This window comes from Bicyclus anynana, chromosome 14 (assembly GCF_947172395.1).
Source record: "Bicyclus anynana chromosome 14, ilBicAnyn1.1, whole genome shotgun sequence".
NCBI lineage: Eukaryota > Metazoa > Arthropoda > Insecta > Lepidoptera > Nymphalidae > Bicyclus > Bicyclus anynana.
The window spans coordinates 9,417,583-9,444,879 of NC_069096.1; the positions used below are offsets into that span (position 1 = coordinate 9,417,583).

Consider the following 27,297-nt stretch of genomic DNA (forward strand, 5'->3'; position numbering starts at 1 on the left):
ATTTAAACAGTTTTTAATTTAGAGCACAAATCGGTAGCAAGCACTTTAGTGAGTCGTCTACTCAGACGGGCTGCAGAATAGTCCATCCGTGATGTTTTCGAATATATTTCGCACTCCGACACAACTGTAGAGTTGCATGCCTCCTGTAACACAAGACTGTTGTTTAGCAAAAGCAATCGTGATGCGAACTTGCGAAATTATTGTAATTCCTCTTTGAAAGCTTTGTATTTAAATAATACTGCAAGTGTAACATCTTCTCACGACTTCGTGATATTTGAATTTAAACATTCAGCACGAATTTTCGCTTGTGATGTAACATTTAAATTATATAGAAAAAATTGCACAATATAATTGTTTAATACATAGGCTCAATAGCGGAAAAGGGGTCGGACTCATCACCCAGAGATGCTGATTCAATCCTTGCCTGCTGACTATTGACGTAACCACTTCTAATAAAGTCATTCCCATTTATAAAAATATGGCAAATATAAAAAAAAAACAAAATATAAAAAAAAATTAAATATAAAGCCTCAATAGGAGTGTGGATTTACATTCTCCTCCTAAACAAGTTAGCCCGCTTCCATCTTAGATTGCATCATCACTTACCATCCGGTGAGGTTGTAGTCAAGGGCTAGCTTTAGCTTGTAAAGAATAAAAAAAGGCACATGAGGCTTGACACCTACGCCTCATTTGACACGAGCAGCACTTAGGGCCTATGTACACCACGTCTTTTGAACGCGCCATCAAAGCTCGTTTTTAGCGATACAAACGCGATGCCAACGCGCGTGTGTATTAATATGACAATAAACTGCTCTGTATAGTATAAAAGCTTGCCGTCGACGCATGTTTCTATAAAACGCGCGTCGACGGCGCGTTTAAAAAACGTGGTGTGTATAGGCCCTTAGTAGGATGTGTTTCTTGGATGCCTTGCGTGTTGCACTGTTTATAAATTACTATCGGACGCCCGCGACTTCGTCCGCGTGGAAATCAATGTAAATTTTCAACCCCTATTTCACCACTTTAAGTGTTGAATTTCAAAAATTTTTGAATTGGATTATATTTTGTATTTTTTTCACGATTTATGATCAAATTAAAACTGTAACTCTAAATATGAAGTACTTTCCATACCAACTTTCAACCCCTATTTCACCCCCTTCTATTTTTATTTTAGGGTCAAAAAGTACCCTATGTTTTGCTCTAAGGTCCCATTTACCATTATACCAAAATTCATCTTGATCGGTTCAGCCATTTAGCCGTGAAAAGGTAACAGACAGACAGACTTACTTACTACTTACTTTTGCATTTATAATATTAGTATAAGTATAAATATGGATATAAGGAGTATAGATGGATTTCCATCAGGTAGGAAATCTGTTTGGTCTGCCAATTATTAGGATTAATATTATGAACTTAAAATATAAATTTTACTTATCATCTAAACAAATTGATTAATGATGTTAATATTTGTTTATTTTACCTTGTAATGGTTGAGTTGCACTTCGTTAAAGGGCGCCGGCCAACCAGCAATGCCCGCCGCTCCGAGACTTGCCAAAGGATAATGATTAAATGCTGTCAGCACTCTTTTTGTAAGCATAAAGCTTTTGCTGTAATGTCCTATAGGGCTAATAACTGCTGAGCTAACTGTATGACTTGCTACTTTAGGTATGGGCATTTCTTTGCCGCATACTGACTTATAATTGTTTTGTGTAGAACTATTTGCAACTTCATTGTCTATTTCATACTTAATACTATTTGTATCATTTAATAATTTAATTTGCTCTAATGATACGTTTTCATCTTTTATTCGTACGTCATCTCTTTTCATGTACATTTTATTTTTATTTGTATGTTTGCTAGATTTATAATTGCGAACTTCTTGCAGAAAGTCAAAAAAGAAAACGTTTCGAACTAAAATTGCGGAGTACGTGTTTGGATTCCAACCCTGATAGGTTAATCGTTTCAGTAATTCGCCCCATGTGTCTGCTATTTTTGGCAATATTATTTCATCTATATCAAGCGGAATAATAAATTTAGATTCTCTAATATTTCTATACAAACAGTCGTTATAAGTTATAATATGATCCCTTCGCCTCTGCCATAGAGATCTTTCGAAACTATATTTAATAGGAACATGGAATAACCGGACAATGCCCTGAGAGCGATAACGTAGCAAAATATCTTCGCTTTTCTTATTTAAGCTATCTATATACATATCAATCATATCAACACCGAGCAATTTGTTTGTTTCAATCCACTCTATCAAATTTTGGGATATGTCTTTTTGGAAAATCATATCCTTTACACATATTGTGAAAGTTCTATTATATCTATATTTTGTTTTCGATGGTTTAAGTAACAATCCGTTCGAAGGGTTTTCACAAGGTTGCGTAACGATGGATACAACAGATGTATCGCTCATATCTTCTGTCAAAGGACATGATAGTAGTAGGGGCGTAAATACTTCGGTTTGGGTTTGATCCCATTCATGCCACCAGATTTCTTCTGGCTTTGCTGCTACAACTTCTACTGAGTATTTCTCAGGGTTGGCCGAACGGGTTTGACAGAATAATGGTTCTTCTATTGCTATTTTACGGCCTGTGAACAAAGAATTACGTGATTAATAAGTATACATATTTGCTATTATTTGTACATATTCAAAATCTGATGACAAGAACTTGTATAACACAGTAAATTTTCATATTTTTGCTTTGTTTTAAACTAAGATTTATATGACTTGTAAACCATCGAAATTTTTACTATACCTATACTAACAAGTACTCGTACAATTAAAAATAAACTCGTTGTCGATGTAAAAGCCATCTAAAAGTGGTACATAGTAACTCCGCAAAACTCTTGATTAATTTTTCGATTTGATGTTGTAGCTCAGTTTTATTGTGACTCATAATTGCGATTATTAACTGCCATTTTGATTTATTGATTAATCCTAATTGAGTCCTAGGTCGAGCTGCGAACTAGCTTTTCTTGCGTCAAAAAAATTTTCTGTCCGTAGCCAAACCAGCTTACCAAGGAACCAATGAGGCAGTAATATAAATGATAATGATGATCTAAGATTGTGTAACTTGACATCAGGCAAGATATCACTTAGTTTACGTTGAATAAAAGAGAACTTATTCAGTAAGTATATTCTCACTTATTAAGTACGATATTCTGTCATTTTGTAGACAAAATTACAGTGCAGTGAAAGGCACTAGTGGCATACCGCGTAGGTTGATCATAGTTATTTATCCGAGCCAATTTCTTGCGATCGCAACTCAGGACCGTCATTACAACGGTTCTCCGATTGCCGTCTGCCCACATGGATGACACTTCCTAGTGCGACTATCATTTATATCTAAGTACCAAGTGATCTAAACCTGTTTTTAACCCTCGACGCAAAAAGTGTTATAAGTTTGACGCGTCTATCTGTCTCTCTATGGCACCATAGCTTCCGAACGGATGAAGCGATTTCAATTTAGTTTGTTTTGTATGAAAAGTAACTTATGTGCGAGTTTAAACATGTTTGATGAAAATCGGTTTCGCCGTTTATAAGTTTTTGGGAGAAAGTGGGGAAAAATAACCGAATATCTGCAAATATACACGAGTGGGGTCTCAAATAAAAGCGCACTGAAAGAGAATATTGATGACTTGATCGAGAGTGTAATTAATAATTTCATGACCTTCGGGGCCATTTCAATAATTTAAATTTTCAAGGGCTTATTTGTTTCCGTACGTTAAATATTTTTTTTTACTTAATAAAAATAAATAAATATACATCACTACTTAGCTTACTTACAAAAATCGACATTCCATTTTTGAAAATAACTAGAAAAGGAAACTGTGTACGGACAAGGGGCACGTAGAGTTCTAAAACAAAACAGCCCCCCTAGCCAAGAGGCACGTCGATTCTCTTTCTACGATCGCTAACGCATCGATAACTAGAAAAATGTATGGGAATGACAGTTCTTGATCAAGTGACTTGTCGATAGCGATGTCATTTCATACATGTTTCTAGTTTTTGGAGCGTTAGCGAGCGTAGAAAAAAAAATCGACGAGCCACTTGGCTAGGGGGGCAGTATCGTTACATCACACAAAAACACATAAGCTTGTGTGTGTCTTTGCGCTTAGGCATCCATACCCTCACTCGTAAAAAAAAGAAACCGCGGGCTTAATATGTCACTTCTATACTCGCATGGGGAGAGGCGTTTATCTGAACCGGGGAAGAATCCACACGATGTCGGCCCGACGCTTTCGAGTGACAAATGAGTGTAAACTTATCTCCCTCGTGCCTTCATACTGGGAAGTTGCACGATCACTCCATGGATGATATTGTATTACGCCACTGGATAAGATTTTATGAAGCGATTGCATTTAATTTAAACCTCCTTAATGTTATTTTTGAAGAATTAAATATTCTTCAAAAAAAAAAGATTCCGACTAATTGATAACCTCCTCCTTTTTTTGAAGTCGGTTAGTTTTTCGGTTTTATTACTTACACATAGGTACTACTCGCGACTTCGAACGCATGGCATGCGGGTCCCGTAGTCCACAATGACACAGATAAAAAAAGATCCAACTTTAATGCATTTATGAAATTTCTATCCGATTAACGTTTCAAAATATGTAATTAAACCTCCTAAAGCACAAATAATACATATTTGAAACGTATACTACATTATATCTATACTTATATAGCCGTGATAGCCCAGTGGATATGACCTCTGCCTCCGATTCCGAAGGGTGTGGGTTCGAATCCGGTCCGGGACATGCACCTCCAACTTTACAATTGTGTGCATTTTATGAAATTAAATATCACGTGTCTCAAACAGTGAAGGAAAACATCGTGAGGAAACCTGCGTTTTCAGCGAAAACCAGAGAATTTTCTTAATTCTCTGCGTGAGTGAAGTCTGCCAATCCGCATTGGGCCAGCGTGGTGGATTATTGGCCTAACCCCTATCATTCTGAGAGGAGAGTCGAGCTCAGCAGTGAGCCGAATATCACCGTAATCTATACTTATCAGTAGATACGAGTAATACTAATTTAGAAGTAAAATCACGTTTTTACTTATGTAGGTACAATATTAATGATCTTGGGGCGGCACTCTTTTTGGTGCTAAATTAAAAAACGCACAGCCCATGTACATTTTTATTGCCGTGTACTTAAAGAAAAAAGAAGTCTCCGCCACTACAATATGGTGAAGTGGGATGGCTCGATGGAAAAGGAATTTGCACGACGCGGTGACAAATGAGACTGAAGTTATCTGACTCGTACTTCCAATATATTATGGCTCACAACGAGTTCTTTTCAGCTACTGTCCAATTCTATTAGGTTGTTAAGTCTACATCTCTGTTTTAATATTAGTACTACAATATCTTTTTTATATTTGTTATTAGTACACATGTTTTTGCTTGATATAAATCACGAGCTGACTCCGCGCGGTATCACCCGCGTGGTTCCCGTAGGTATACGGGGACAATATATATTATATAGCCTATAGCCTTCTTCGATAAGTGGGCTATCTAACACTGAACGAATTTTTCAAATCGGACTAGTAGTTCCTGAGATTAGCGCGTTCAATCAATCAAACAAACAAACAAACTCTTTAGCTTTATAGTATATAGTATACATGTTGTCGACAATGATGCAACTGCTTACTCGATATAAGTAATTCGTCGTTTTTATAACTTGACAGAGAGAGTCTTGAATTCGTCTGTATCCTTATCTAAGTTTAGCATAATGTTAGATATAGAGAGAAATAGAGACGAATTTGAAACTCACACCGTCGAGTTATAAAATATTGATACAGATTTCGACTAAAGTAAGGTTACACTACTATTCGAATACGCGGTGTAGTGACTAACTTGACCACAGAACAAACAGCGCTAAAAGCTAACGCTTCCTAAATCTGTTGACTTGACTTATCAAAAGTATTAGACACTAACTGACGCCTCACGGTTTCACCCGCGGAGTTCCCATTCCCGAGAATACAGGTATAAAATATAGTCTATGACACTCACATATAACGTGGCTTTCCAGTGATAGGGATTTTTACGGTTTTATAGATCCAGTGATTATCCCCATAAATACCAAAAACTTTACCTTTTATAATATTAATATGGATTTGCAGCTTTCAAAATTATTACTCAAGAGATTAATTTCAATGTAATGGATCTAGAAGATAGATGTGCACATAGATAAATAAACAACAAAAATGTGAAGCCTATATAATGATAATTTACGATACTGAGAGATCCTTGATCCTACTTTACATTTTTTTGTCACAATAAAAGGAAAAAACACATAAATTACACCGACACGTTCATGACAAAAACATTTAAAAACAACTACCCGCACCTACTTGCAAAAACACTACAATTCTTCACCTCGGCCGGTGGAAACAAAACAACCATGTCAGATCTAAATAAATGGTCCGGGTAACTTGAAACAAGTCTTCTGTGAGGTGTTAATAAATGACCTGTGTTAATGCGCCCGACAATTGTTTAATTGCTTTTAAAGTCCTTAGGTAGGAAAGTTTTTTATGCACTCTCGTACAAAATGTATTTATACTTTAGTCAACAAATAAGACGGATGGTAAATTAATAATTGTATATTTGTAGTTATTGAGTTATTAAAAATTAAACAACCTAATTATTGGAACGAAGTTCTTCTATGCGGCTTACTCCAAACGCATAATAAACACTAGTGGAAAAAATTAAGGTATAAAAAATCAAAAGTTTTTGACGTTTTTTAAATGACTGTATTGCTAAAAGCGTTAGCTTTTAAAGATGTGTGTTCTGTGGTATTTCCCTTAAAAATGGTCGTACTGGAATTTTAAAAATAGGATTTATAAGCGCGAAGTTTCTAGTTTTGAGATCTTACATTAAAATCATTATTTAAGAAATGTGTTCCGCTTAATCCTAATTAATTTTTGTTCCCGTGGGAATACGGGGATTAAAATATATATCCTAGGTTACTCGATGAAGCTTTCTAATGGTGTAAGTATTTTAAAAATCGGTCAAGTATCTATACATATAAAATTAGTTTATATACCATTTCGTGCACAAAATCTTAGCATGTTGAAGCTATCCATCACGATGTCATCTACGCTCCCTTAACCTAGAAATTACTTATAAGCACATAAATTATGTTTTTACATCAAACATCTCAATTTCTGTTGTAGGTACCTTCGCGTAAGTCATCTTTGATAAGGCCTCAACAATTAGCTATTGCTCGGAACACATAATTAAAGAATAAAATTCTTTTTCCCTTTGCTGGTTGGCGGATAAAAAATGTACACCAACGTTAATAATGTCATGTGAATAATTTATGACGGTAGGTTTATTTTAATTAGCCGACAACGCATCAAGATGCGCATGCGCCTTAGGGCGTATTAATAAAACTTGTCAATTGCGCCACCTAGGTGTGCCTGACTATAGGGATGGACAGTGCAGTTCTTTGGCAGTAAAGTGTTAAAGTCGATAAATAACATCAAAGTGTCGTCATCATAATAATATATCGACGTTGAAAAGGCAAAATTCAACAACCGAAAAAATGTTAAATTTCAATTTTAAAAGGTTGCCTGATGAACTATGTATGGCTATGAGTTTCTACTGTTTTATAGTATTACTAAGCCCGCGGACGAAGTGTCCGCGTGGAATTTAGTTTTTCACAAACCCCTCGGGAACTATGGATTTTTCCGGGATGAAAAGTAGCCTTTGTGTTAATCCAGAGTAAAATCTATTTCCATTCCAAATTTCAGCCAAATCAGTGCAAAAGTTGCGGCGTTAAAGAGTAACCAACATCCAAAGAAGCATTCATACAAACTTTCGCGTTTATAATATTAGTAGGATTTTTTCAAATCTTTAACAAATTAGTTTTATCGTAGATTCAAATGACTACAAATAAACAAAACAATTAAATTCAAAGTAGGTACGTATTTATAAGCTAAAGGTCACACGGAATCTCGAAAAACACCGGGCGTATAAAAAGATGAAATTTGTCAGGAAGGTACTTTATAGTTTAAGAGGTTAAGAGCGAATGTTGCCACAAGGCCGGATTAAGGAGGCCTAAGGGCGGATAAAGTCGCGGGCTTAAATAAATACTTCAGATTGCTTTGGTCGGTTCAAAATTAATGCTAATATTCCCGACTCGACTTCAAATCATGATCCGCAGCTCATCACTACTGTCGATGTAGGAAAGTAATTATTTCTCAAGTTTCTTTAAATATTACACGTATGTCTTGGGGTATATAATTTTGTTTTACATTTTATTATTATTAGCATGAGACAAAAAAAATGGGACTCAATTAAAAGTCTGGGGAAATCCATTTTTGACACCCTATAACTTCTTAGTGGTTGAAACGAAAAGTTTGAATTGATTTCAGTAATCAAGCAGGCATGTGTGGGGTGTGCAGGCAGTGATGTTTGGAAGTTCCTACAAAAGGCCTATGTCCTGCAGTGGACGTCCATCGGCTGATATGATGATGATGATGATGAATCAAGCAGGCAGGCAGCAGTGTATAAACACGACATACATATTATTTCAAATTTCTTCAATTTGAACCAATACTTTAAGAATTATAATTAATGCAAAATAATTTTCTAAATCGGTTTAGTAGATCCACAGACATAAACTTTACCTCTTTATAATAGGTATTACTTTACATTACAATAACTAAGTAAAAAAATGGATTTACCTGTTTATAAGGAAAATTTTCCCTCTAAAATGTACCCAAGTATTATTTTCCTTTATTATTTCTGTTTTTACCCAAGAGTTTGTGTGGAATGTCCTCGCCATAAATTGCTTGACATTTATAACTATGTTAATCATAATAACATACAGTTTACTAGGTTAACGCCTCGTCGGTCCAGTGGTTATTCAATGTAGCTTCGGATCAACTGGGTTCGAGTCCTCGGTCGGGTTGTGAAGTACTAAGCTTTTCATTCTTCAAAGATTTTCGTTAAAAAATTTCTGCTTTTGGGAAGTTGGAGGTGTATTCTCTTGTGCTTCGGAGAGCACGTTAAGCCATTGGCTCTGACATTATCATTAACACCTGATAGGTAATAATGATTGTTAAAGAGACGACCATTAAGCACCCTAAACTTTATGTCCGCTTTCCTATAAGGACGGTGGTCTGATTCTGTATTAAACATTTTTTCTATTCTGAATAGATTTGCGTTTGATTACAATCGTGCCTGGTGGGAAGCAATGATGAGGTATAAATTGGACCGCGCTTGACCAGAAAATGCCTTAACACTCCCTTTCCTTGAAGGTGCACAAATCAGAAAGTGATGAAATGGGCTGATAATTATGATAAACCAACAGGGTCATTCATTAACCTTAACGTATGCTCGTATGCTAGTTGACATAAAAAGAAAACTGAGATTTTATGTAACAAATGTCATCCGGTGTCTACTAGTGGATATCATACAGTAGGTGGATGACATATCTTAATTGAATTTAAACTATCGTGAGTGTTATTCATATTAATTGATTATGAAACACGATCCAAACTGACTTTGGATCATGCCGCGATGCAAGAACCAGCTCATGACTAAGGGCCCCGTATGAGTTCGAAACTAGTCGGGCATACTCTGCCCTAATATCACGTGAGTTTTAGCCGTGTTTCATAATCAATTAATATCTTAATTGATTTGATGTTTATTTTAATAGGTTGATAATAAAGACCAAAATAGTGAATAGGCCAGCTGTTCAAATATACTACAGAAACTTGTTTATCGTGTTATCTCTACAGTATTTTTAAACAAATATACATTTTATTTAATTAACATATCAAGTTTAAAATTATTTATTCTTAAATGCAGCTAAAGATTGAAATAAATACTCGCTAAGGTGCACTTCGACGTTGAAACTCGGTTTATTTTTTATTCGCCAGCAAAATGCTTACGCTATCTGATAACGATCGACATTAAGTAATAAATGTTGAAAAACTTAATCATCCTGTTAAAACGCATATACTATACGCATATAGTACCTAGTATTGTAGCGAATTTGTCCTGTTTTATTATTTTATTTGGTAGTCTACAAATGATGTTATGTAAAAATTATTATCGATGAATTTATTAATGATGAAGTTCTAGAAAATCAATATTTAGTTAATATAATTGCACAATATTGATGATGATGATGATGCCACAAAATAATGTCACACAAACAATTGTCTAGGGGAAGTATCGCAAAATTGCTTAATGAAAAAATTGTCTTCGTATTTTAATTCAGGCTGAAAACATTTGGAACTTAATAATTTTATACGACAGTTGAAATTCAAGGCAGAGTAACACAAACAAAAAAACAAATATTATATCTACATGTTTGTCATTTCGCTCTTCGGGAATTTTCATTGTCAATAATTCACCAAGTAAATTGTAGAACAAGCTTCATAGATATAATATGTAAAAAATATTTCGCCTAATACAGAAGAATTTCAATTCGGGTCGTAGGTATATGTATTTTTCTCGAAGTGTGTAAAACGTAAGTGAATTACTAAAGTATTTGATGCATGTGCCATGCGTGTTTGATGTATGCAGTGATGGCAGTAATAGACTAAGAGCCCGTGAACCCCATACCTTCGTCATTTTATAAAAGCTGTAAGTTTGTCAGCTCATGCTCCTACCATAAGTAAGTATGGTAGCCAATTATGGAGTTTGGATCGTGGTGGCTTTGGGAGGCAGCAGGTTTTAAGGATCCAGACCCTCAACCGTCTAAGTATAAATATCCCCATTTGCCAGACACTTGGCTTCATGGCAACCCCTCGCTAGAGACCCTTGAAGTTTCAAATTAAATAGTGACTGGCGACTGGGAATATTACTTCTCACATTATGCCGTGGAAAACATAAAAAAATTACACTTTAGACTTAGACGGTTGATGTTCTGGATCTTTAAAACATGCTACTGTCCTGGCTACTTACTTACTTATGGTAGTAGCATGAGCTGACAAACTTTAAGCTTTTATGAGATGACGAAGGTCTGGGGTTCACGCAGTGGCGTAGCGTGCCTTGAAGGGGCCTTGTGTCAAAATTAGTTGGCCTAAATGAAGGCTAAATTTCTCACATAAGAAACAAAAAAGTTTGCTAAAAATAAATATGACAGTGACTTTTTAACCTTTATAGGATGTTTCCAACTTATGGGTGCTCGCTTAACCCGGGAAAAACGAGATTGTTTTTTTAATTTTTTTACTTTTGTCATTTCTGGAGTGAAACTCTGATGGCAGTTTTTTTCGGAAAGCACCAGATGTGGTTGTGAAAGAAAAAATTACATTTTACTAATTTTTGCTTTCATTTTACTAATTTTTGCTTTCACACGTAAGGGGCCCCTGTAGTCTGGGGCGGGGCCCCCTATCATTGATACGGCTGATACGGCGGTAGCTACGCCCCTGAGTTCACGAGCTCTTCGTCTATAAGCGGGATGCTTGTACTGACCGTGAAAATGAGCAAGAATGCGTATATAGCGTTGTGGGGCTCGGTCGTCGTAGTACGCGGCGTACAGTGACACCGATGTGCCCCTGACGCGTTGCCAGGATGGGCTCTCGGTGTCAGGCGACCAGGTACGATTCTGGAAAGATAGAAGTAGGGCCAATTTAAATATTGTGCTTTTATACGGATTACGGACTGAACTGTATAACTTGAACAATTGAGGATCCGATTACTACCCTGCAAAACACCACGGAGCAAATTCCATGGTTGCCAATGGTACCTACCGTGCATTAAACATCATTCATTCATTTTCATCATTAACAACCCATTGGTAATTGTTGAGCACGAGTCTCAGAATAAGGAGGCGTTTGGCTAATAGTCCACCTAGATTGGCAGATTTCACACACTTAGGGAATTAAGAAAATTCACAGGTATAAAGATTTCCTCACGATGTATATTCTTCACCGTTGAGACACGTGTTAATTTCTTTAAATGCACGTAACTGAAAAGTTGGAGATGCGTGCTCTGGACCGGATTCGAACCTGCGCCCTCCGAATCGAATCCACTGGGCTATCACGGCAAATTTTCAGCGTTGATAAAATGTCCTGATAATATTTCAGCATTCAAGGTATGTCTAGCTACCGCTGGCTCTGTTTCTATTATGATAAATCTACATGTTTGTTGACAATTAGCATTTCCGACGGCCTATTATAATAAAAAAAACTTAAACTTTCTACAGTGAGCAGCGTAAACTACAGTAATCGTTTACCTAATTGGGGAATTTGCAAACCGCTACCATTTACCAAGAACTGTACGAATATAGGTGTTACTTTGTTCAAGTAAAAAACAACCGAACACCGACCGCTTCCCACGTATTAAATTTTATGTTTTACTCTCATATTTTGCGATACCAAAGGCAAACACAAAAGCTTACATATTTCAATCGTTTGTAAACGTAGGAAGGACTTTATTTATTTAGTTTTCGTTTTTAGAAATTTTATGCTACAATTGCATTTGCAAAATTGGAACATCGCGTAATTGTGGTAAATAACCACGAACGCTAGTCCGGGATCCGTATAATATTTTTTACAACTGATTAATATCAAGTAAGTTTTTTGTGAATAGCTTCATTTGGATGAGACGATCAACTTTTTTATTTACAAAAATTCTCGTAGCTAACTGAGTTAGTTACCAGGAAATAAAAATTTCTGAGCGTCAGAAAGAGATAGTATACCACGAAATTTGTAGGACATCGTGGCTGTTAAGTTGTATAATTATTAATTAAGCAACAGCAAAAAAACAGTTGGTTAGTAACAACTTTTAATAACCTTGTTATTGATAATTTGGGAGGAGGGTAGTTTATAAAAAATTGTTACTAGCCAGATGTTTTTATTACTGTTGATTAATTAATAATTACACAACATAACAGCCACAATGTCCTACAAATTGTGTGGTACATTTTCACTTCCTGGTAACTTAGTTTAGTACAATAAAGGGCTACCATTCAACCGCTTAGCGGTAAATTCCAGCAAGGAAGCGTTCGTGGTTTCGCTGAGCTCTAATAATAAATTTATAATTAAAATTCAGCCCGATATGGCGTAGTAAAGCCGCAGGTACTGGCTAGTGCGTGTGCCGGTAGCGGTTACAATTTATTATCTCAATACGATCGCTTCAGAACGTGGTTAGCAGTAATTAATTTAAGGACGTGTCACTTTCAATGCATTCCGGCATCGACTGTAGCTGGCTCATTTGCATAAATCGAGGCTTCGTTTGCTGCTACGGAGGAAAGTCACTGATTTATGCCAGCTTTTTAAAGAGAATTTGCTATTTTTATTTATCGCTATTCGAAATTCAACCCTTTTGTGTTTATTTAAAGTTTATTATTGCACCTTCAGGTATGTGTAACTTATTACGTTTCGATACGCAAAATAGATCATGAGCAAAGTCGTGCTTGATTAGCTATTGTGCTTTCGAACGTGTCAAGTATTGTTTTATACTCTTTCTCTATTCAATGGGTTTACTTATTAGATCATCAAATGTTATTTATTAGAGAAATGCGCGTACATTTACCGAGAACAAAGGATATGGCTGCAAATTCAAATTATAAGCCATAGGTTTATAGCGCATCCTTTTTGTAAGTTTATATTGCCGCTTACAAAAAACAACCAGTTACAGTTAATTAAATAATTTGATTTGTATGTATACTTATTTATATTTATTACGCATAATATACTAATTAATATTTCGTACTATACTAATTAATATTTCATATTATAGTCTAAGAGCCGTGATAGCCCAGTGGTTATGACCTCTGCCTCCGATTCTGGACGGCGTAGGTTCGAATCCGATCTGGGGCATTCACCTCCAAATTTTCAGTTATGTGCATTTTAAGAAATTAAATATCACGTGTCTCAAACGGTGAAGGAAAACATCGTGAGGAAACCTGCACTCCAGAGAATTTTCTTGATTCTCTGCGTGTCTGCCAATCCGCATTGGGCCCGCGTGGTGGACTATTTGGCCTAACCCCTCTCATCTTGAGAGGAGAGTCGAGCTCAGCAGTGAGCCGAATATGGGTTGACAATGATGATTATAGTCTAAACGTTTCATACTTAAAGTCTAAAGGTTTCGTTCTCGTTTCTAAAGAACTGTTCACTGATATCCAAACCCCAAAGTCCAATAGAAATTCAGTAGGTAGTATGGTAAACAAACTACTGACTCATTTGGAATGAGTAGTCCAAATAAAAAATAAAACATATTATAACCATATTACGCGCAGTCCAGCGTATTTTATTTCTGAGTATTTTGTTCCAATCTTCCTCTTTATAGCGCACACTCAATTTTTATGGTTACCGATTGCCTGAGATCTTTATCCACCATTTATTTATAATAAAATTTATTAAATATTTTATATAAGAAATTTATTTCGTATAAAATGTGAAATTTTATTTATATAATTGTGACCAGTGTCCAGTTTTTGAAAAGTACGAGGGCATTCTCTTTATTGCGTTGGGGCGAAAGAGATGGGACTGGGATTACGTTGTGTGCTGTTGGTTGTATTTTTTCTATTTCTCTACACCAACGGTTCTCAAACTTTTTTGGTGACGGAACCCTCTTGGAAGGCGAAATACTTGACGGAACCCTACAATAAAACAATTGTTTTTGTAAATGTATTCTTTATTAATTAATAATAAAAGTTAGTACCTATTACATACTTAGTAAGTTACTACATAACAAGTATAATAATAGAAGATATTAAAAAAGAAAAAAAATAAACTAATAAAGGACGCATGAAACTGTTTTTTGATTCATGATTCGACGCGTAAAAACCTTCGACCTGAAAGAGGTGCATTGTTTATTTTTTTCTAAACTCTCGCGGAACCCCAACAGGGGCTTCGCGGAACCCCAGGGTTCCGCGGAACACACTTTGAGTATGGCTGCTCTACACGATATATGTCGTTGGTCGCATGCTAGGCCTATTCACAGGTCACTCAAGACCGTTATGTTTGGAACTCCTATAAAAGTCATATTATGTCAGTGCGTCTGATGTTGTCATTCGTTACAGTTACGTTTTTGATATAAATCGTTTCAAGACAGTTACAAGATGTCTGACCGTGACTTTGAAAAGGGGACACGCTTTGTCTTGATCTGAGTTTTGTCAAATGCAGCGAGCGACGTGACTCGCGGTCCGGTCACGTTTAAAGGCTAAGGCTAATGTTTTAATGAAGAATCATTCCTTTGTAAGTGGAGGACAGTTATCTTTCCTACTAACCTTTTTATTGAACGCAAACACGGTGTAGTGTCTAGTTTCAGTTAGTGAGGGCAGTTTATGTATTACTTGAGATATTTTGTGTGTTTTTCACTATACATTGATCAATAAGATGTCAGAGATACACAACAGGAATGAGATAGGAGTCGGACAGGACCAAGGCTCTACGTAATCTCTATAACTCAAGTCAATAAGACATTATTTTCAAACATTTCGTCACAATTGATATTTGCTTTAGTTTTGGATTACAATCTCACCTGATGTTAAGTGATGATGCTTTCTAAGATGGAAGCGGGCTGTTAAGAGGAGGATGGAAATCCACATCCCTTTCGGTTTCTACACGACGTCGTACCGGAACGCTAAAGCGCTTGGCGGTACATCTTTGTAGGTAGGGTGGTAAAATAATAATAATAAGAAAACCTCAATCGGTCCAGCCGGGGATCGAACCGAAGGCCTCCGTCTTATAAATCCACCGCGCCATGGAGGCCGTCAAAATTGTAATATTGTAGTCAACATTAACTTTTTTATTTTTCATTTGTACGTAGAATTCGAGAAGCTTTTAAGTTAAATATGACCTCATCTGCGGCATTAAGGTAATCTCATTTCACACGTACAAAATGGCACGAAGTATGTACCTATGTACTATAAAATTTTATTCGACTGTAATACTATATAATCAATTGCCATTCTGATTTCAACTCCATTATGTTTTAGTACGACTATCTACTTGCGAAAATGATTGACTTCACCTTTAGATAATTAAATTAGTAGGTATCTACTAGCTACATATTATATTGGTACTTACTTACTGAGTAGGCCGTGATAGCCCAGTGGATATGACCTATGCCTCCGATTCCGGAGGGTGTAGGTTCGAATTCAGTCCGGGGCATGCACCTCCAACTTTTCAGTTATTAGCATATTAAGAAATTAAATATCACGTGTCTCAAACGGTGAAGGAAAAACATCGTGAGGAAACCTGTATACCTGATAATTTTCTTAATTCTCTACGTGTGTGAAGTCTGCCAATCCGCATTGGGCCAGCGTGGTGGATTATTAGGCCTAACCCCTCTCATTCGGAGAGGAGACTCGTGCTCAGCAGTGAGCGAAATATGGGTTGTTAATGATGATGATGAATATTCCCACGGGAATAGGAAATACGTAAGTTAAACCACGTGGGTCGGCTATTCCTTTTAGCCCTTGACTACAATCTCAACTGATGGTCAGTGATGATGCAATCTAAGATGGAAGCGGGCTAAGTTGTTTGGAGGGGGATAAAAATTCACACCCCTTTCGGTTTCTACACGACGTCGTACCGGAACGCTAAATGGCTTGGCGGTACGTCTTTGTCGGTAACTAGCCACGGCCGAAGTTTCCCACCAGTCAGACCTGGACCAATTAGGAAAATCTCAATCGGCCCAGCCGGGGATCGAACCCAGGACCTCCGCCGAGTAAATCCACCTCACATACCACGGAGGCCGTCAAAATTCCTTTTATAAACATCTTGCAGCTCCGGTACAAGAGTCATTAAAACAGACAGTCCTGAGTTTTTATACATGCTTGTGAAAAACCCGAAAAATAAATAATTTTAAATTTGAAAAAAAAATGTTTAATATGTATATTGCATATATTTTTATTCATACTACATGGGTTTTATTTTAAAATATTGAAGATGGAAAGTCTGTATGAAGTTGAAATCCCAACTTCGTGACCGGCACATTATATGAATCAGTATTTTATTGATATTACAATATTTCATTGTTTAATAAATTTCTTATAATATGACTATTATTGCAGAGTTCATGGTACACGATCGTAAAATATATATTCTCAGTATGGATAGGCCTACTTGATTGTTTTTGCCTCTGCTAACTGCAACTGCGTCCAGTGGTTAGGCTATGTGGTATCAGATCCCGAGGTCCTGGATTCGAATCCTGGATCCAGGATAAGATACAAAGTGTTTCTTTCTTCTAAAAAAAAAAACAGCTTAAATTCTCAGCTGAATTGGGAAGTTGATTGCTGCGTTATTTCCCCGTGCCTCTATTTTTTCATTTGATACTAAAACACTAATGATTTTATGACACGTGTTAGACCAGTGGATATGACCTCTGCCTTCTATTCGGAGGGGGTAGGTTCGAATCCTGTCCAGGGCGTGCACTGTAACTTTTCAGTTAAGTGCATTTTAAGAAATTAAATATCACTTGTCTCAAACGGTGAAGGTAAAACATCGTTAGGAAACATCTGAGATTTTTCTTAATTTTAGACGGCCTCCGTGGCGCAGTGGTATGCGCGGTGGATTTACAAAACGGAGGTCCTGGATTCGATCCCCGGCTGGGCTGATTGAGATTTTCTTAATTGGTCCAGGTCTGGCTGGTGGAAGGCTTCGGCCGTGGCTAGTTCACCAATCACAGTATCACCAAGCGATTTAGCGTTCCGGTGCGTTGTCGTGTAGAAATCGAAAAGGGGTGTGGATTTTCATCCTCCTCCTACCAAGTTAGCCCGCTTCCATGTTAGACTGCATCACCACTTACCATCAGGTGAGATTGTAGTCAAGGGCTAACTTGTAAAAATAAAAAAATAAATCTCTACGTGTGTAGAGAATTCTCTCAGTCTGAGAGGAGACTCGTGCTCAATAGTGTGTCGAATGTTATTGATGATGAATGATATGTATTTTATACTATTAGATAAATTCATGGTTCCCAAGAGATTTGTTAAAAGCTAAATTCCACGCGGACGAAGTCGCGGGCGTCCGCTAGTTTTAATTTATTTACAAACGGCTTTATGATGTCGGGCTTAATATATTCGAGACTGTATAAGATAAGATAAGATAAATATACTTTATTTGCACACCACAAAGACAAAAACAAGTGAAATAAAAAACAAATTAGGAAGAGATCAGCATACAAAAGGCGGCCTTATCGCTAAGTAGCGATTTCTTCCAGGCAACCTTCGGTTTAGGAAAACTTAAGGACATCAGCAACTGTATCTAGAACTAAAGGATAGATATTTGCCATAAGGTTCAATGTATCTACAGGATAAGGTCAGGCACGATTCTCAGCTTAGAAACCGAGATTTGACCATATAGGGAATGAATAATAAATTTATTGTGCCGAATAACCTCTGAACGCGAACTATCTCGATATTCCCTTCTTGTAATACAGATAAGTACTATAGATAGGTTTATAAGATACGACCACGGAATTAAACCTTTAGTGCTCTGTACGTTCTGTGGATACGGCAGATACTAAATATTTCTTAGACCTTTCTGTAAATTGGCATAAAATACATAACCCAAGTGTGATTTCTATATATTGTAAATATGTAATTATTTATAGTACTCGCAGGTTACATATATAGGAGTATGTAATAGATAACAGGTTTATAAGATACTACCAATGTTAAATATTTCTTAAACCTTTCTGTAAGCGTTAGGCATAAAATACAAAGCTCAAGTATGATTTCTATATAGGTAAACTTAAATAATAAATGTAACATCCGTAATTGGGTAGAGTATTATTTTAATTAATTTGGTTTTATAGTAGGTACTTATACGAGGAAGTGCGTGTGTTAAACCCATTTGTAATATCCGTTGCTTAGCAACCATTCACAGACAGATTTTATTTTTATTATTCTTAACAAGTTAGCCCTTGACTATAATCTCACCTGATGGTAAGTGATGATGCAGTCTAAGATGGAAGCGGGCTAACTTGTTAGAAGGAGGATGAAAATCCACACCCCTTTTTGGTTTCTACACGGCATCGTACCGGAACGCTAAATCGCTTGGCGGTACGTCTTCACCGGTAGGGTGGTAACTAGCCGCGGCCGAAGCCTCCCACCAGCCAGACCTGGACTAATTAAGAAAATCTCAATCTGCCCAGCCGGGGATCGAACCCAGGACCTCTGTTTTGTAAATCCACCGCGCATACCACTGCGCCACGGGGGCCGTCAAAAATGATAGTTTATAAACATGTCCATGTTTTGGTAATTTGTGTATGTCCATGTCCATGTTTTGGTAATTTGTGTATGAAACTAATATAAAGTTCTTTATATTAGTTTCATACACAAAGGCGCCTTACTACTCGTATTATCACAAAAAACATAATGTACCTACTATTACAACCAAATCCTAATCACCTCCGAAAATAGAAGAATATACCTAACCTATTCTATTCATAATCGGTTAATATGCAAATAATTTATCAGGTATTTTTATAAATCTATAATAATAATAGACGGTAGGTATTATTAACAAAATATGACTATTTGCTTATTCAATGGTTTTAGTTTGTTCGGTGTGATTTCCATCATTTTTATTGTGTACTTAAACATTTTACTCAAACAGGTAAGCGTCGTCGAATATTTTTTTATCTCACGGCTTGTACTGAATCATAAATATTACGTCAACGATTTTGCAATAATACATTATTTTACGTAATAATAAGTATCAATCATTTCACTTTTTGCCTTTTATTAGATGTTTATGATTCACACCTAGCTGGCTTGTGTACCTACCTCTTTTGATTCAAAATTCAAAATTCATTTATTTCAAGTAAGCTCAGTTTACAAGCACTTTTGACACGTCAGTTGACTATTTGTAAAGATTCTACCACCGGTTCGGAAGGCAGGTTCTGCTGAGAAGATACCGGCAAGAAACTCAACAGTTGCTCTTTTGAAAAAGCCATACAGTATTACAATTTACAATTGATAACAATTAAATTACAATTTCTTATAGTTTTATTTCCTGTGTGAAGGTAGAAGCTGATCCAATGGCCTCCAAGCACCTTTATCGTTAAGGAACTCATCAATAGTGTAGTAACTTCGACTAAGTAAATGTTTTTTAACACATTGCTTAAAGTTGTGCATTGGCAAGTCCATCACAGTCTTGGGGATCTTGTTATAGAAGAGTACACCCAATGGGTGATGCAATGATGGGTTTTGGTATAAAGTTACGTTAGACCAGAGATAATCACAAGTTCAGGACTCTGTTCGGAGTTTTACTCTCTGCTACACGATATGAAATGCTAAGATATTCTTCTCTTAAGCTTTTCACTGTTCAAGTGGTTTTTTTACTAAAGACATCTGCAATAAAAACACTTGTATTGTAGCAATAATAGAATCTATACGCATTCTAAAGCTAGTGCCCACTCGACTTTAAACCTAGAATACATTATTCATTTTATTCGTTTCTATAGGTACAATATAAGTCATTGGTTTCTATGCTGTATCTCGCATTAGGAATGCCATGAATAAAATAAAAATCTAAGGACAAAATAAAAGCTATAGAGATACAAAGAGAAAGAGAGAGAAATAAAGGTTCTACGGAACAAGGTTATGGTTATAATGTCATTTTATTTTTACTAGATATGACATCGCGGTTTACGAATAACATGTTTATCTGTTATTAGCGCTGACCTAAGATGTTTTATGGGCCAATTATATTTTATTTGATTATACTAGATACTATATTATGCCTACATAAGCGACTAAGATACTAAGCCTTATTAAGCGACTAAATGAAATGAAGACAATAATTAGCCACCTTTGTTCGCCTTAATTTTTTACAAAGATTTTATACAATCAGATATATTACTATAGTATGCGCATTATCATCTGAGTCGTCCGGTCATAAAAGTCAAAAAAGATAGGAATGTGCAGCGCGCCTACCTGCGCACCCTAATTATCGATAAACGGCTACCTGCGCACGTGCTAATGATGAGTCAATAATGATTTGGACGATTCTGATTGGTCGGTTTCTAATGTAATTGCATTGCGTATTTTTTTTGCTATAAATGTGTTTATTGCAATTAAATAAATACATTCATGTGTTACTCGTTGCGCACTATGGATACTAATATATAATAAATTTGGCAGAAGACGAAGATTCTGATGATGAAGACTCAGATGAAGATTAATTTTATTTAGTTAATAATTATATAATATGAAATATGTATTATATTAAATCAAATATTGTTAATTTTTTTAATTTTGTGAACAAGATACGATAATAAACTTTACTTATCGATAATATGTCTTTCATTGTTACACCCTTCACTAGACGGCTCCATAAGACCCATAAGTGCAAGCGAGATAGATATAGAGAAATGATTTATGGCCCTAAGACTCAGTTGTTAATGCTATTAGTATAGTGCCTCGAAGGCACTAGTAATATATCTGATTGTATAAAATCTTTGTCATGGGCTATATAAGGTTTTTTTAATATTTCTTGGTAACAATACCAACTACCAACTGATATTTTAACAGAAAATTTCTTAAAAAAAAAGATAATCTCAGATTTTCATTTAGCCCGACCCATGATTCAGAGGTCTTCGTGATCCGAAACCATATAGGCTAGTTACTAGACCAACGAGACAGCATTGAATTTTTAGCTATAGTCCACGTTCATGACATGCATTCTTTATTCATCTATTTACGAAAAGTTTTTACTCTGATACAAATATTAAACAGAGTTACGATTGTACGTAATTGCATAATGCCATAATACGAAAATTTTAGCCATTAAAATATAGGTAAAAATGTACAAGATCTTAACTTTCTGTAAACAAACGCTATTGCTCTTTGCTTAATGAAGGCGCGTTGTGAAAAGATCTATACATTTTTGAAAATTATACCTACTCCTTGTATTTTCCAGGACAGTAGGTAAGTAGGTATTGCTCTAGTATGAATTATGGTACATGTATGTGGAAAAAAATAAAAATCAGGACATGTTTATGGAAATTCGTTTTGATGGTAATTGTGCGCGGTCAAAGTCAGGAAGAACACTTGAATAATGAATAGGCTTCCAATGTTCCTGACGTTCTTATTTCTAAGATTGAATCTTTATCAACATATCTTCCCAGTGTTTCGTTATTTGCATAAACATTATGCAAAACACAGTATTCTAGCCATGTTAAGTGTTGTTAATTGCGACGTTGTAAATAAGTGCTAACTACATATTGTTTGTGTTAAAAGAAATTGCGAGCTATCAACGCGGGGTGTTTGACCGAGGGCTATGAAATGTTATTTACATAAATATGCACATACAAATATACAGCTTTCCAATTAGCTTAGATCTTTACCATGTTATTTTCAATAATTTCAAGTCAAGCCCTCATTAATCAATCATTTAATTATTAATCATTCATTGGACCAATTTCAAGAAAGAGGTGAATCGCCAAATCCAGCTCGGCTGGGCAGCGTTTGGGAAACTCTGCGACATCTTTTCGTCTGAAATCCCTCAGTGCCTAAAGACGAAGGTCTTCGATCAGTGCGTGTTGCCAGTGATGACCTACGGATTTGAGACTTGGTCGCTAACTATGGGCCTTATTAGAAGGCTCAAAGTCACTCAGCGGGCGATGGAGCGAGCTATGCTTGGGGTTTTACTGCGTGATCGTATCAGAAATGAGGAGATCCGCAGACGAACCAAAGTCACCGACATAGCTCAGCGAGTCGCAAAGCTGTATTGCAATGGGCAGGCCACATAGTTCGAAGAGCCGATGGACGTTGGGGTCCCAAGGTGCTGGAATGGCGACGCCGCACCAGAAAGCACAGTGTTGGTCGACCCCCCACTAGGTGGACCGAAGACATCAAGTGGGTTGCAGGGAGCCACTGGATGCTAGCGGCTCGAGTCCATGCAAGAGGCCTATGTCCAGCAGTGGACGTCCATCGGCTGATAATGATGATGATGATGATGAATCATTCATTATATTATTGAATTCATGGAAAAATAATAAAATCGCAAAAAAGCTATTTAAATCGAGTAAATACTCGTAGTTAATAACTTTATTAGCATTTATAGTTTAGCACCAACGAAGATTTTAATTTTAAAGTTACAGTTTTCGTATGACATTTTAAACGTCCCATAACGCGAAGTGTTTTTGCCATACCTATTATTTTAACTAAAAATCCATTTCTTTCAGCTGTAGTCTTGCCATTTGATTATTTATTCAGTTGAACGATAAACTCTGGCGCACTTAAGAGTATAGGTATCTATTTTCTTTAATTGGCTTAGTTTTCGTTATAAATACAAAATATAAAGTGATTGAAGAATTTTTAAAACTCAACCCCTAAAGTGGTGAAATAGGGGTTGAAAGCATACGGACGAAGTCGCGAGCGTCCGCTACCTACTACCAAAATAAATTAATATTTTATTCAACTTACCACTAATACATACATTTAATTTGTCTTGCAAGTAGGTACTCATTACCACATAAAACTGTATCGTCACTTAACACTAAGTGAGATCGCAGTTATTATCCTATCGTTGAATGAACTAAAAAATAAACTTACCGCTAAGCTACTAAGCCGCGGCTAGCGTACACTTTTATTATAATGGCATCTAATTGTTTAGTATCCTTAATGCGTAGATAGGATATGTCATCAATTTTACGTCTAGTACACATAATACGCATACTTAATTTAAAACGCCATAGAACGAGCCTGCAATAGCCAGACATTCCTCATTTTATGGAGGCAGAAGTTTATCAGCTCATGCTTCTAGCAAGGTAAGTAAGATAACTGATAAAGTTTGGACCGTGGTGGCTTTGGAAGGTAGATAAAGAGGTCTGTTTTTAACCGACTTCAAAAAGGAGGAGGTTCTCAATTCAGTCGGTTTTTTTTTTATGTATGTATTACTCAAAACAGACTTACATACACCAATGAAATCTGCCTCAAAACAATAATAAAGTTATTAACTTAACTCTTATTATGATTATATTATTATAATTAATTGTTGTTTATCAATAATACAATACAAAATAATACATAAATATACATAAAGTATTATTTTGTACTGTATTAGCACGTGTGAAGGTTCTAGAGATTTTGTTTTTTTTACGGGGTATTATCATATTTCTTTATTAGGAATCATATCTTCAGTCGATATACCTTTTAGCTTTGTGGTAACCTACGCTAGAGATACTTAAAGTTTGATTTTTAACGGAGTTTTTTCAAAGATTTCCGTGAAGATAGTGACTCAGGACACGATTTCTCAATTATTATGCAGAGGAAAATATAAATGAATACACCTTTTTGGACGGTTGAGGGTCTGGACTTGGATTCTTAAGCTACTGCTACCTACTAAAGCCACCACAGGCCAAACTTCATAATGGGCTACCGTACTTACCTATGGTAGCAGCATGACCGTACAAACTTCCATCCTACATAAAAAACTTCCATCCTTCATAAAATCTTCCATCCTACATAAAAATCTTTCATCCCTCATAAAAATCTTCCATCCGACATAAAAAACTTCCATCCTTCATAAAAAACTTCCATCCTTCATAAAAAACTTCCATCCTTCATTAAGTGAGGTATGTCTGACTACTGCAGGCTCCTAGTCCCCCGAGGAAGTTAGTTATTCTTGTAAATAATCCGCCAGGAAGTTGCGTCATTAACATTTTATTAGCTAGTTCGAGCTTGATCATGTCTTTTTGTAAGTACACGTATTGTTTGTAGAAAAAATGTTTATGATCAATTTTGTCGGATAGCACTTAGGACGATGTTATTAAATAATATTATGAGGTCATAAAATGTGCAGAATTAATCGTGGGACACATTCTTATATTACACTAGCGGACGCCCGCGACTTCGTCCGCGTAAATTTCGATGTCAACTTTACTACTACCCCTACCCTACCCTACCCATACCCTACCACTACCCCAACCCTACCCTACCCAACCCCTACATCTACCTTACCCCTTCCTTACCTACACCCTACCCCCATCCTACCCCTACCCCCATCCTACCCCTATCCCACCCGTACCCCTATCTCACGCCTATCCTACCCCTACCCTAAACCCGGCCCTAAACCTACCCTACCCCTACGCTTCCCTACCCGTACCCTACCCTACCCTGTAACTTCTCTATCTTACTCCTACCCTTAGCAAAATCGGTCCAGTCCTTCGAGAGTGGTGGTATGACCAAGAGAAATAGAGACTTCTATGCTAATAATATAAAGAGGTAAAGTTTGTGTGGTTGTAGGAGGTAATCTCTGGATCTACTGGACCGATTTGGAAAATTGTTTTACCTATAGAAAGCTACGTTATTTGCAAGTGTCATAGGCTATGTTTAATCCCCATATTCACACGGGAACGGGAACTACGTAAATGAAAGCGCCGGGCGTCATATAGCGGAATTTCTGCGTCTTTTAGAAATTTTGTATTATCTCCGAAACTATTTAACTAATTAACATACTGTAAAGGGCAAATCTTATCTCCATAATATCCTTGTGATTATTAAATAATTTATTTTAATAAGGATTAAAGTTTAGTTGTATAAATAATGACGTAAACCTAAGTATATAAAATTAATAATTTTTAAAACACAAAAGGTACTATATCTGCTAATATATAGAAGATAGATATATGGCGTCGCGGACTTTTTTGTAGAACTTTTAAAGATACATAAAGTCTCCATACATTAATTTCAATTTTACACAATAGTTAAGGCAGCGCATGCGAATAAGTCTGTTTAAGAGGATTTTCAGTCCGACCTGTATAACAAAAACTATGATAATTCGGCTAATATATATGATACCAATATAAAATATAGCCTATAGCACTCCCCGATAATGTAGCATTCTACTGGTGAAAGAATTTTTAAAATCGGACCAGTAGTTCCGAAGATTACCCCATTTAAAAAATGTGACAAACTTACAAACTTACAAACTTTACCTCTTTATAATATTAGTATAGATTAGTATAGATGTAGCCGGTGTTTATGTTTGTAGGAAAATATTGGTTATTTTTAGTTTTATTGGTACAACGTAGGTGCAGCAGTATTGCTAAGAGTGGTGGAGATATAATATTTAAGTTTATAATATAACTTTAATATTGGGATTTGTTTTTAGATTGACTACTGATTTGACTACTTTATAAAACTTTAGGAGTAAGGTTGAGGCAATTTTATGATTACCGGGATGATTTTTCAAGTATTTTTTTTAGAAATTAGAAATGTTTTTTTAGTCATTAGAAATGTATTTATTGGAGGTAAATATTTTGGTAATTTTGTTATTTTCAGTGATTATTTTATTGTACCTAATACACCTGTACCTACCTAGCATAATAATATTTACATTACAAATTAAATTTTTTAAATAGTAAATTTTATTTTAGACTAATTCTTCGTAGGCACTAACTAATATAACGTTATCATTATAATATTACCAAAACAATTATTACGATTTTCCGGTTGCTTCTTTGGGTTTCCTTAATTTTTTTCAAATTACTGCTGTCTAACCGCAATCAAAATTAAAAAAAAAAAACTTTTTAACACTCTATTTCTTTTATATGCAATCATACAATATTACCACTAAAATTACCTTTTACGATATTTCGGCTGCTTCTTTGCGTCTACTTATTTTTTTTAACCGACTTCAAAAAGGAGGAGGTTCTCAATTCGGTCGGTATTTTTTTTTTTTATGTATGTACACCGATTACTCAAAGACGCCTGGACCGATTTCAAAAAATCTTTTTTTGTTTGAAACGGTATAGTCTCCATTTGGTCCCATTGTTACAAATTATCGTTGTCAAACCGCAACCACAATTAAAAAATACTTTAAACGTTCAAATTGTTTACTATACAGCATGCTTACAATTAAAGGTATTTCCGGGAACGCCGGCAGTCTACTGCAAGCAACCGGCGAGGGTCGGTCTAGCTCAGCCAGCTTGGCTGCCGAGTAGCCAACAATGGTCCTCATGGTGGACAGGTTCTCCACACGACGTCCACTCCATCGCAACCCCGAGTGCCACTCGTTCACACTGGCTATCCAACTCACACAAAATACTGTCACGCCGGCGAGTAAAAACTTTATTACTCTAACAAACTGCGTACCACGCGACATTGCGTATTAATTACAAATTACAATCCATTTTTTTTTAATATTTCGATTGCGATGTTCGTGCGACGCGTCTGCGACATCGGAAGTCGCGGTGAGCGTTGTGCGCATGCGTCCGAGCCGCGGTACCATGGCGGACTGCGTTTGAACAGCTGATAGCGTATCAACAACTCAGCCTAATCGCTCTAAACGCTCCAACGTGGAAATCTAGTTTCCCATACCAGTTTGGCGCGGTAACTTCTCGCAAGGACGTAGCTAGAACGTTGGGAGTG

The 27,297-nt window shown here is 36.2% G+C and overlaps 1 protein-coding gene across 1 annotated transcript; it reads right to left on the reverse strand.

Annotated features, from left to right (window-relative positions):
* LOC112046365 (uncharacterized) lies at positions 1-27,179 on the reverse strand. The gene is made up of 4 exons (XM_024082998.2): positions 26,783-27,179; positions 11,436-11,568; positions 1,478-2,595; positions 1-143 (listed from the first exon to the last, which is right to left on the reverse strand). Exons 1-4 carry the CDS (start codon positions 27,029-27,031, stop codon positions 3-5), a joined length of 1,641 nt encoding a protein of 546 aa, XP_023938766.2. The 5' UTR covers positions 27,032-27,179; the 3' UTR covers positions 1-2.
* Positions 27,180-27,297: the final 118 nt, after the last annotated feature.